The following is a 12,441-nucleotide window of genomic DNA, read 5'->3' as shown; positions in this document are numbered from 1 at the left end:
TAAATAATATGCTAGAATTTGTTTTATTTCCTTTATTTCATTTCATCAGGAGGACAAGTACCGTTAGATCACACTCCTAAGGTTATCATAAACGTTATACGTGTACATAACGGAATCAGTGTAGCCATGTATGCAGCCATGAGTACTTTGGCTAGTATAGGAATCCTGCTGGCGATCTCCTTTTTAGTTTTGAACTTGAGATACAGAAATCAAAGGTAGGTCGAGTAGCAATATACATAAGCGTAGATCCCGGGGGTGGGGGATAAGTCCCCAAATATCTTAATAGGTGGAGGTGCTTCATACAATCATCCCCCAATATTGTATGTGGTTTTTTGACCAGATTAACCTCATGTTTGGTCATTTTAGCTTTAAAAAGTGCTTCGCGCCCATTTATCCCACTTTTGCACCATATTTCACCAGTTTCAATTCAATATGGCAAAATATGGCAAAATTCGCCTTGGTACCAAAAACTTTTACTGTCGTCAAAAACCCCATCACCCAACGTCAACAAGAATTCTACGCCACTGGCAATAATGTTTGATTCAAGGACGCACTCTCAAAAACATTTTATGCTGTTTGCAGTTCATTGCATGTGTCAGCTAAACGGAGTCGGTCCCCCATATCTTCCATATGGGATATATGGATTTCAACTGGAATAGTCCAATAACTGCAGGATTCAATCACGTAAAGTTGGAACATAGTTTGATGTGTATGTTGTACTGTCATGTCACCTTTCTCATGCAATTTGATTGTAAAATAAGATCTCGTGCGCTAGTTGGTAATATTTGAATGTTTCTATGTTCCAGTGTGCGATGTATGAGCCTTTTCTCGCAATCACCTGCTCCAACAAAATGAACATAAAGTCGCCACGGCACTAGTCCATTAATCACGAAAAAAATTCAATATAAAACAAAAGATATCGTGGAGGAAATAATGATTTTTGAAGACCAAAAGCAAACTTTGTGCTCATTTTGTGAGAGCTGGTCATAGTGAGTTACGGCTTTCTGGTTCTGAACCCTCGATATAATTATTAGGAAGCATCATTGATTGATCTCGTACGCTGGTGTGCCGTATGTTGTTTGTAATGTTTACCCTGACTGCTCATTATCCATAAGTACGAGACTTGAGTCCTGTTTATTAGGGACAGCGGGACAGTCTGTGTAGCTCAGTAGTTAGAGCGTTCACCCGGGTGGTCTGGGGTTCAAGTCCCCGAACAGGCAAGTATGTTAGGAATTTATTCTCAGGTTTATCTGCCTATGCATGTTATGTTTCACTTTAATTTCATGTTAAACTGTGCTAGTGTGCGATTCGTGGTACTTCTTTCCCCTGTAAATTTATCAGTGCATTAATTTACCACTTTTTTATCCAGATTTGTGAAAATGTCCAGTCCCAATCTTAACAACCTGATCATACTGGGGAGTATTTTGGTGTATGCGACTATTTTTGTTGGCGGTGTTGATTCCAACCTGGTTTCAGAGGCAGTTGTAACTCAGTTTTGTCAGGTAAATCTTAAGGTTGGGTAATTGCGTTGTAATTTGTCAAATATAATTATAGTCATTAAAATTGTGCAGGTTGATCTAACAATGTTACAATTTTACATTATTTTATCGACATAATTCATGAATATGTTCAGTGCATTCTCCTTATGTGATATTTCCAGCTCCGAGTGTGGCTCCAGTCACTGGGATTTGTCTTAGCTTTCGGATCAATGTTCTCTAAAACATGGCGAGTGCACAAGATAGCGGCGTTTAAAACTCCCAAAAGAGTGGTACGTATCTAGATGACAATCATGGCTGCATTACCAATAAATGCTTCCTACTAACATGACTAAAGCAAGTACACAAAGAAACAATGCCAAATTTTATTCAAATGTATTTGTTGTACAATTGACCATTGTAAGTTTCAAACCAAATTAATGCTCTTCATTTCATTTCAATTCGTAGTATTATATTACAGACTGTGTTAGAAATTATACAATTGCAATTTCGCTTTTGAGAGAAAAATAAAAGAGATCATTGAAACAATATTATATGCAATGGAATTAGTAACATCTTGGCTAACAGAAAAACTTGGTTTCTTTACTAGTTATGCTCAATTAACTTGCATTTCGTAAACTTGACTTTCATGATTAGCAATTGCATTTTTGCTTGTTGGAGAAAATTAAAGAGATCATTGCAACAATGTTATATGAATAGAATCAGTGATATCTTGGCTAACAGAAAAACTTTACCTGGTTTGTTTCCTTGTTCCAGTTCAAAAGCTATGCCCGATTTTACTCAATCGCTCGAGTTGGACCACTAAAATGAACTTCCGTGGTTATCGTTAACGATTTTAGAACAAACAGTTTAAAAATATTTGACGTCAAAACCAGACACTTTTGGGCAGGTTATCAATTTTGAGGTTTTTACCTATCTTAACTTAAGAGATATTTTGCTCCACAATGCCGTTTTCCCCAATGTAATCGGACATTCCTAAGCGAAGATATTAAGTTCGTAAGTTACGGTATCATAAAATTGGAAATTGAGATATCGGCCTTTAAAAATATTATTGACAATGTTGAGAGTAGGATATTTTTGGCTATTTCCTCATTTACGACCCTGCCCAAAAGTGCCTAGTTTTGACATGGGACGCTACATAAAGGGTTCACAAAAAATAACTCCCCCCTAAAATTACAAAACATTTCTTTGCCTAATTTAACATTCATTTCGTTGATTGGAAAAATTTAAAAACCTGCGAATAAAGGAATCGTTTTTCTACCCTCCCAACGTTCTTTCGTCTAAAAATATTTTTGTTTTGGCCAAAATAATCACATTTTCTAAAAATGATGCTTTCAAAAAAGTTGCACTTTTCAACATCCTCATTTATGTCAAAATTAGGTTCAACAAATCGTTATTTTGCACTACGTGATGGTTGCATGGGTGACTAAGAGTTCAGAGACAAAAAGGTGAAGGAAAACAAAACAATTAAATCAATCGTAACATTAATACCGAAAAAGTTTTTACATTACATGTATGGGATGTTGAAAAGTGCAAAAATTTTTAAAGCATCATTTTTGAAAAATGTGATTATTTTTGACCAAAACAAAAAAATTTTAAGAAGATATAACTTTGTTAGTGAAGCAAAAAGATGCCTCTATTCACAGGTTTTTAAATTTTTCAAATCAACAAAATGAATGTTAAGTTATGCAAAGAAATGTTTTGTAACTCCTAAATTGATTTTACCATTTTTGAAACACCGGTGCAATAAAATCTTCTAGAAAGACCCACACATGTCAATGAATCATTGTTTTATACTGCAAGATGATTGCATGGGTGACAGGGTAATCGTATACATAAAAATTAAAGAAAACAAAAACACCATTAAATGAATCAAAACATTGATAACGAGAATGTTTTGTACATTAAATGTATAGGATGTGGAAAAGTGCAACTTTTTCTGAAAGCATCATTTTTGGAAAATGTGATTATTTTTGGCCAAAACAAAAAGATTTTTAAAGAAAGAACTTAGGGACGGTAGGAAAATGATTCTTCTATTCACTGGTTTTTAGATTTTTCAAATCAACGAAATGTATGTCAAGTTATGCAAAGAAATGTCTTGTAATTTTATGGGGGGAGTTATTTTTTGTGAACCCTTTATATTCTTTCGAATATTCCAAGTGCAAATTTACCGTAAACAGAGTAATTTTCAAACGTACTTGACAGTGTTAAGCTTCTATCGGTCAAGTATAGAAGGCTTTGTGGTGGCCACAAAGGTCAATGGCGAAATTATGCACTTGTGCCTTATACCGTTCTTCTTATTTATATTAAAAGGCATATTTTTCCAGCCACTAACAATGCTTAAATTAGTTTTCTATTAACTTAATACTTAGATGCACAAATTTGTCTCAATTTCTTTTCTTTTTGTTTTTTATTTATTTATTTGTTGTTTTGTTTGTTTGCTTATAATTTTTGCGAAGGCTCAATCATATTACAACGGCATAGCGAAATTGCGTTGCAAATGTTTGTACTTATTTTGGTATCACTGACTGGAATAGACCCATAGTTATACATTAGTACCAAATATAACAATAGCCACATTTAATATAGTAATAAATAGGAGTTTGTGCTACTAAACTAAATTGAATACACGTTCAATCTTATTTATCAATATCAAAGGCCCTAGATACAAGAGTGGATACGAAATCTAACATTGAACACGCACAATGGTAGATTTTGTATCCACTCCTGCATCTAGGGTCCCCAATATTGATCAATATTTTGATCGTGTATGAGCCGCATAAGACAAGGGTTAAGATACTTTTCACCCCGATACTTTTCATATTGACATTACAGATTATAAAAGACCAGCAACTATTCCTCTTGGTTTTCTTGTTATTACTTATCGATGTCTGTGTTCTTGCCGTGTGGCATATAATCGATCCGATGGAAGTCAGCACGCGTTAACTCTATGAAATTGTAAGTTCGACGCCTAATATTTCATTCAATTGATTTTTCTCCTTAAGTGATGTTCAATATAAAGCTTTAGGTATGGGAGCACAAATCGACCTCATAGTGACACCGCCTCACTCTGGCCAGTCTTCAATGTTTCACCGCCTGAGGGGGTGGGAGGGTGTGGGTAGTCAAACTGGAAACTGCTGCGCCCAGACTGGTACATGGTACCAATTAGCATTGACACAGATATCAAGTCTATATACTTGAGTAAATACTGTATAATGACTTTGATAAATATCCACCATTTGTATAAATTCAACAAAGAAAGAATGATGATTTATGTACGCGCATAAAAAACTGACACAGGTACCTGATGTAATTTCAACCAAGTATTTCACTGTTTCGTAGTAAATGTGGATGACGGCGTGCTGCTATTCACACTACAGTTCATTTATAAAAAATATTAAACTCACTCGATAGTATCGACCATATATTCTAGCCAAATTTGGACACCATCCGGCTATTTTGCCTATAGGTAACATGCAATATTTATATAATATTGGATGGCATTGACCATATATTCTAGCCAACATGGAGGGTTGTATAAGAATATCATTCATGGCAAGTGCAGTATATTCTCATACAACCCGAAATAAAGCCATCCAATATTATTATTATTATATAATATGAAGCTTTTTCTATGCGTGTTTCAAACTAAACATGCTGGGTGCCATTTGGAATCCAGTCGTTTAGTGTAATCATTTTCATCATGTTTGCCGGCGGTACAAAACAACAAACTGCGTAACTCAATCAATTACGCCTGCTTTGGTTCTCCGCGAGCGAGGTATGCCGCGTAACGCGCTACGATGTGCGCGCCCGTTCAGTATCAAAATTATCTTGCACGGTGTTACCGTGCAGTATTAAAAATTTGTGGTATAGCTAAAAGCTTCGTATTATATAATAATCATAAATATTGGTCATAATGCTCATATTTGGCAAACCATTTATATATTATCACAACAAGTGCGCCAGAAATCTCCTGACATTTTGACCCATAAACCAGCTAGCTTAATCTTCAACACGTAAAATTGGGAAGGCTATTTAGCATAATAACGGGTTTGTTCTCGATACACTGTAGAGCAAGGAAAGTGGTTATTTGTACAATAAATACACTAACAAATCCCTTTCTATAAATGACATGTCTTGAGGCCAGTGGTGCTCCAAATGTATTGGCTGTGAACGTACGGCGAGATGTCACACAACTTGTTGTAATGCAGTTTCGTGCAACAATGAGCCTCTTGGAGCCAGTTTACTGGATTAATTATAATTATGCACATTTTACACACAGGACGATCCACAAGTACCAAATCAGCGACTGATACCATACTACGAATACTGTTCTTGTAAGCACGACATCTACTGGTTGGCAACATTATACAGCTATAAAGCTTTGCTGCTGATATTTGGGGCGTTTCTGGCTTGGGAAACGCGGCAGGTATGTGTTTGTAACGTGTTTAGAGGGATAGTGGGCGTTTATACGGGCTACCCACCGCTAGTCTCGGTTCCAAGCTGGATTGCAATACTTTTTGCTACAGAAGACATCTGGCCACAGAATGGCTACTAATAAGACATTTAGCGGTCTAGGACTAAATACATGGGCCTCATGTCTATTCTAACTAACCATACTTTTGATTAGGGCTATAAACCAGGACTAACATGCCGCTCAAAAATAACTTGCCGCTCGAAAATAATATTTCTGCAGATTCAGGACCGGTACATGTATATACCATGACTTTATATTTGAAACGGTATTTTTTTGTATGGAAAATTAACCTGGGGGGCACTCACATAAATTGTCTGTACGCATGTGTGACCAAAAAGAAAAGGAAAAGGGGGTGTTTTTTTAGGCAAGGCAAGTGACTCGAGTGACGTATTTAGGGTCTAAACAACAGTGATTTTCAAGAATTAGGGTAGTTTTCTGAAACTGAACAACTTGTTTAGGGTACCTTTTCAAAACTCTTCAAGCGCTTGTTTCTTAAGGGCTGTGCAATAAATATGATCCCTGGAGGAGGGTAAAATTGTGGGACAAGCGGGTAAAACTCGTTTAGGGGGTGTTTAAAGAAAATTTGGTCACGCATGCGTACACTATCATACTTGAGTGGCCCCTCTGGGAAAATTAGTCGCGTGCCGCAGTACCGTCTTTTAGTCCTTACAGGTAAACGTTTGTTTCAATGATGCAAATCGCAACCTCTATTATGAATGACGGATACCTTCAAAATACGCGTAAGATGATGCGCCTAACCTTACACGCCTAACATGCAATCATAGACGTCAATGGAGGACGTGACGGTCGCTAGTCCGAATGCGCAAAAAGGTTCGCTAGTCCGAAAAAAAGGTTCGCTAGTCCGAAGGTTTCCGAAGGCTCGCTAGTCCGTAGGTTCGCTACGGTCGAATTTATTAAAAGGTTCGCTAGTCCGAATTGTTAATCAGGTTCGCTAATCCGGATCAAAAAAGGAGCTCTAGTCCGAATTTTAAATAAGGTCCGCTAGTCCGAATTTTATATAAGGTTCGCTAGTCCGAATGATAAATAAGGCCCGCTAGTCCGAATTCTAAATAAGGTCCGCTAGTCCGAATTTTCTTTAAAGAACCTGATCAGCGCCACCATACACCGGTCTCAAAATGTATTGGAGGTGTTTGATCAAATATAGCGTGTTACCTGAGTAGGCGCACACAGGTTCACAACATTGTTCATGTTTTGCATTGTTTCTTTAAAAGTAATGATGGCAAGTACATAAAAGTATATACATTTTCAGAAAGGAAACAATGCAAGTAACCCAATAAGTTTCCAAATCGATGAAAACTGTATATTTATGTTCTAAAGACACAAAAAGTATACATGGTATAGATGCTGTTTTAAAGTATTTGAATATTTATTCCTTTTAAAAATTACTGATGTAGGTTTTGCAGAATGAATGAAATTGCAATCAAATATACACCATCGCCTCAATAGTAATGGATATAATTCAAAACAACAACAACAACTATTATGAATGTCTAAAATACAAACTTTTCTATTTATTTTATTTCTTCATTGATTACTTTATCTATAAATCCTTCTTCCTTTAATTTTTTCTTTCTTTCTTTCTTTCTTTCTTAACGTCACGGCTGTGTCTTTTTTCTTACAGGATCTTCTTCTTTCTTCTTCTTCTTCTTCTGCCGACCATTACATTTGCTCTAGCATTTACATGCATTCATCGATTTTGACTATCATCACTGACCAGGCCCCTACATGTCACATGAATTTCGTGGGGTCAAAGGTCACGTAGGGGTCACAGGGGTCAAAAACGTGATTTCAACTCAAAATGCTACTTCTCCCACAAATTTCGTAGGGACAGTAACGCCACTTGCACACATGCATTGTTATTACCCAGTGTCTATAAATCATACACGGATTTGAGGTCAAAGGACATTAAGGGGTCACTTCCGGTAAAAAACCAAATTCCTTCAAAAAAATTTATTAGCTAAGAAAAACATAGGAAAGTGACGGTATGTGTACATATGAATTATGCTAACCTAATGTATATGTGGTATTTTTTGAGGTCAAAGGTCAAAGGTCATTAAGAGGTCATTTCCGGTATAAAACGAAATAGCTTCAAAATGCTACTTCTCCCACAAATTACGTAGGACGGTGATGCAACTTGCGCACATGCATTGCTATTACACAGTGTCTATGAATCATACACAGATTTGAGGTCAAAGGTCATTAAGGGGTCACTTCCGGTATAAAACCAAATTCCTTCAAATTTTTTATTAGCTAAGAAAAACATAGGAAAGTGACGGTATGTTCACACATGAATTATGTTTACCTAATGTATGTGGTATTTTTTTTTTTGAGGTCAAAGGTCATTAAGGGGTCACTTCCGGTATAAAACCAAATTCCTTCAAAAAAATTTATTAGCTAAGAAAAACACAGGAGAGTGACGGTATGTGCACACATGAATTATATTTACCTAATGTGTATGTGATATTTTTTTATTTGGGGTCAAAGGTCATTAAGGGATCACTTCCGGTCCAAGACAAAACATTCAAAATGTCCCTTCTGTCACAAATAACATGGCAGAGTGATACTATGTGCACACATGCATTGACATTAGGCAATGCCTGTGGGGTTTTCGTAGATTTTGGGGTCAAATGTCATTAAGGGGTCACAACACGGCTGTGTTCGTGGTCTTAGACCACAGCTTAGTCTAGTTCTTTCTTTCTTTCTTTCTTTCTTTCTTTCTTTTTTTCTTCCTTCCTTCCTTTCTTTGTTTGTTTGTTTGTTTCTTTCTTTTTTTCTTTCTTTCTTTCTTAAATTCGGACTAGCGGACCTTATTTAAAATTTGGACCTTTTTTTATCTCCCCCTTTTCAATTAGTTTCTCCTTTTTGCAAATATAGTTCCCTTTTTCCTTTCCCCTTTTTCAAATAGTTCCCCTTTTTGACTCCCCCCCCCCCTTCAAAGAGTTTCCTCCTTTTTTACTTTCCCCTTTTTGCAAATAGTTCCCCTTTTTCAAATAAATCCACTTTTTGAAAATAGTTCCCTCTTTTTGATATTCCCCCTTTTCAAAAAGTTTCCCCCTCTTTCAAATAAATCCACTTTTTGCAAATAGTTCCCCCTTTTTGACATTCCCCCTTTTCAAATAATTTCCCTTTTTGCAAACATTTCCCCGTTTTTTACCTTCCCCCTTTTCAAATAGTTTCCCCTTTTTGCAAATGGGCCCACTTCCCCGTTTTTTACTTTCCCCTTTTCACCTTTTTTACAAATAGTTCTCCCCTTTTAAAAATATTTTGCCTCTTTTTAAATCTCTTCCTACACTGAAGAATGGTTTCTCCCATTTTTACTTTCTCCCTTTTCAAATTAGATTCCCTGATTTTTAGTTTCGCCCCGCTTTTTTGGTGCGCGTGGATTCATTACATGTTGTGCTTTTAGGCTATTAGAATTACGCCTGTACTGTAACCATGTGGAGTGTTATATTAGCCCTGATGAAGGTTTCGATCGTATAGACGAATCTAAATTCACGCATTCCTACACCTGACTAGCAGCCTTTGTTGGGTAGCCGTCGGCTACAATGCACTCAAAATGTGAAATGATTCGGCCTTGGCGGAAGTTTTAAACTGCATTCCATCACACCCGTTTTACACCTTAATACATAATAATCGGATTAACTACACGCGGTATCTATGCTATGATGTACTTCTTGTCCTTGCATCTTCTCTAGGTGTTAGGCGGCTTTTATTTGCACAATTGGACGCTCAAAACACTAGGTTGGTGCAAGCGGCTACCCAAAGATGTCCGACCAAATCCTGACCATGACTTGGCTCGTTGGATTCGTTTATACTTGAAATATCGTGATATTAGTTAGGTGAAAAACTTCAATTTGGTGACCACTCTCTGGCTAGTAAGGTTTGACGATTGATTCGACTTCTATGGACCATTTAGAAAAAAATAGCCACCATGTCCCTCGCCAAAATCCCGGCATTTTTCTCTAGAGGCCAAAATCCAAAATGGAAGCCGCCACCATTTTGAAAATTTAAGTTTTGAACCAGAGCACCTATAGTCATGCACAAAGACACTTTTTCGGATATGTCAAGTACAAGGATTTCGATTCTGACATTAGTTTGACATTACGGCATCATTTTCACCCAGAAATCCAAGATGGTGGCCGGCACCATCTTGAAAAATTTAGTTTTGGACAAGAGGACCTAAAATCGTGTACAAAGACACTTTTTTGGATAAGTCGACCACAAGGATTTCAAATTTGACATTACGAACTTATATTTACCTAAAAATATCAAAAATTGTTATGATAGATGTACAGTTAATATTCATATATTCCATTACCTATCTGATGGTACAGTTTTTACACAGAAAATATTTATTTGAAAAACCTGCCACTCGGCTTTTTCCGGAAAGGTCACAGGGCTGCCGTGACCTGTGCAATAAGCAGGTAGTAGAATTCGGCAGACGATCGTGCATGGAGGCTTGTAGACTTGAAACAGGCACTGTCAGTGATTGGTTAGGGTTAGTTTAGGGTTAGGATTATTGTTAGAATTAGGGTTAGGATTAGGGTTATGAATAGGCTTAGGGTTAGCTTACACAAAATAATTACTTGAAGGTTGGACACCGCCCCCCCCCCAAGTTATACTTGTTGAATCAAAAGCTAGCTATTGAAGGAAGCAAACAGAATATTAGCGCTATGAGAAAACTTTCTAAGTAATATTACCTGAAATCCTATCGTGTTCGACAAGTAATGGTATACAGAGTACTGTTTTGTCTCATTTTGATTGTTTTAATTACCTAATCATGTGTTCATAGGATTCTAATGTAACTAATCTCCACTTTCCAAAGAAGTTTTTTTCTTTTCCTTTTTTTTTAAGTTAAGAACCGCCTATTGCGTGTTCAAAAAATAAATTTACCAAAAATGCATTGCTTGTTGTTGACACACTTTTCGAGATAATCGCAATGTTATGAAAAAAATCTCCATTCACTGCTGTATTAAATGCAATCTTCAAGTTGAGCTATTTCTAAAACTATTTGTCTGGCATCCTTGAAATTCTGGGATCACGTGCTTGTTGCCATGGAGATTGTTATAATTGAAAGTGGCAATGACACTTTTTGAACTCTGGAAAGACCTCAAGACAAGCGCTCCAATTTTCGAATTCAGAACAAATTTTTCAACAAAAATTCGCATAAAATGAAGGTGAAAATGGGAATTTTAGAAATTTTGAAAAAAGTTCCAAATTTTAAATTTTATAATTTGAAAAAAAAATCTTTAACATTCTGAAAATTGTGATTATCTTTATTGATAATTGATTATTGATAATTGATAATCGATTATTGATTATCGATTATCAATTATTGATTGACACCGCCATACAAGTCCATAGACAGTCCATAAGGAAAAGGCCTGATTTGAAATTCATCCCTCACATCATTTTTTAATGGTATTTGAATAGTAGGCCCAATCATGATATTGATAATCGATCATTGATAATTGATAATCGATTATTGATTATCGATTACCAATTATTGATTTTTGATTGACACCGCCGTACAAATAGACAGTACGTAAGGAAAAGACATGATTTGAAAATCCCCCCCCCCCACACACACACACAGCATAAGTAATGTTTCGCTTTAGGCTTGAATCCTGCCAGTTCAGTCCTTGAGTCAAGGTGTTAAACCATAATGTTAATGTTAAACATGTTAAAACCGTCTCTTGATGTTAAAACTCAAAATACCACATCCGATTATCGGCCATTTTCTGCTAAAAATTCCTCCAACTCGCGATGTCAAATACAAATCTTTTCATTTATTATAGGCCTAATAGGCCTACATGTATTAAAAAGATTGCAGATGTCATCATTTAGTAAAATTCTACCACAAATTTGCGTGGTAGACTGAGCACTGGTCTGAACTGATATATCCGCATACAAAATAAAACAAACAAAGGCAATGCTTGAAAACATAGGCCTACTTTGTGCATTTATAGTCGGGTGTTCAGATCCGGGGGGGACTTCAACTTTGCAGGTGACGCGTATGTAGGGCTGTTAAGACCCCATTTTCAGCATCGCTGTCACCCAAAGACCCCATATTTTTTTACGAACACATGCATGCTCTGTCCCAGCTCTGTCACCCGAAGACCCCCTATTTTTCCATTTGATCTGTCACCCAAAGACCCTTACAAGTTCAATTTGAACAGCAACTTTCATTTATCACTGATTTTGTTACTTATTTTGAAAAAACAAAGAAATTTTGAGGCCATTTAGAGCTAAAAATTCGACTTTCGAGGTTTTTGTGGCGCTGTTTCGGTTCTCACCCAAAGATTCCGTTTCAAAAAAAAGGTCACGTTCTCATTTTTTACATTTTGCTCTCACCGAATGCCCCTTAGTGCGAAAGTGCCAGCCCTACACCTATATCCATTTCAAATTGAAGTGCCCCCCCCCCCCGGGTTCAGATAATCAAGTCAC

General features: G+C 36.6%; 1 protein-coding gene and 1 long non-coding RNA gene across 2 annotated transcripts in view; both read left to right on the top strand.

The window, feature by feature from the left end:
- LOC140138564 (gamma-aminobutyric acid type B receptor subunit 1-like) overlaps nt 1–4,442 on the top strand; it is a 44,619-nt gene extending 40,177 nt beyond the window's left edge. Inside the window, exons 12-15 of the mRNA XM_072160378.1 lie at nt 50–215; nt 1,370–1,502; nt 1,661–1,768; nt 4,332–4,442. Of these exons, the coding sequence (XP_072016479.1) occupies nt 50–215; nt 1,370–1,502; nt 1,661–1,768; nt 4,332–4,442 (518 nt within the window). The remainder of the gene's footprint in view (nt 1–49; nt 216–1,369; nt 1,503–1,660; nt 1,769–4,331) is intronic.
- A 1,342-nt stretch (nt 4,443–5,784) lies between these two features.
- Nucleotides 5,785–12,441, top strand: part of LOC140145946 (uncharacterized) — a 40,024-nt gene continuing 33,367 nt past the window's right edge. Inside the window, exon 1 of the long non-coding RNA XR_011858154.1 lies at nt 5,785–5,925. This is a non-coding gene — a long non-coding RNA (uncharacterized lncRNA). The remainder of the gene's footprint in view (nt 5,926–12,441) is intronic.

This window comes from Amphiura filiformis, chromosome 2 (genome assembly GCF_039555335.1).
Source record: "Amphiura filiformis chromosome 2, Afil_fr2py, whole genome shotgun sequence".
NCBI classification, from domain to species: Eukaryota; Metazoa; Echinodermata; class Ophiuroidea; order Amphilepidida; family Amphiuridae; genus Amphiura; species Amphiura filiformis.
Note: the sequence above shows the minus strand (reverse complement) of the source record. Positions and strands in the feature narration are given on the sequence as shown.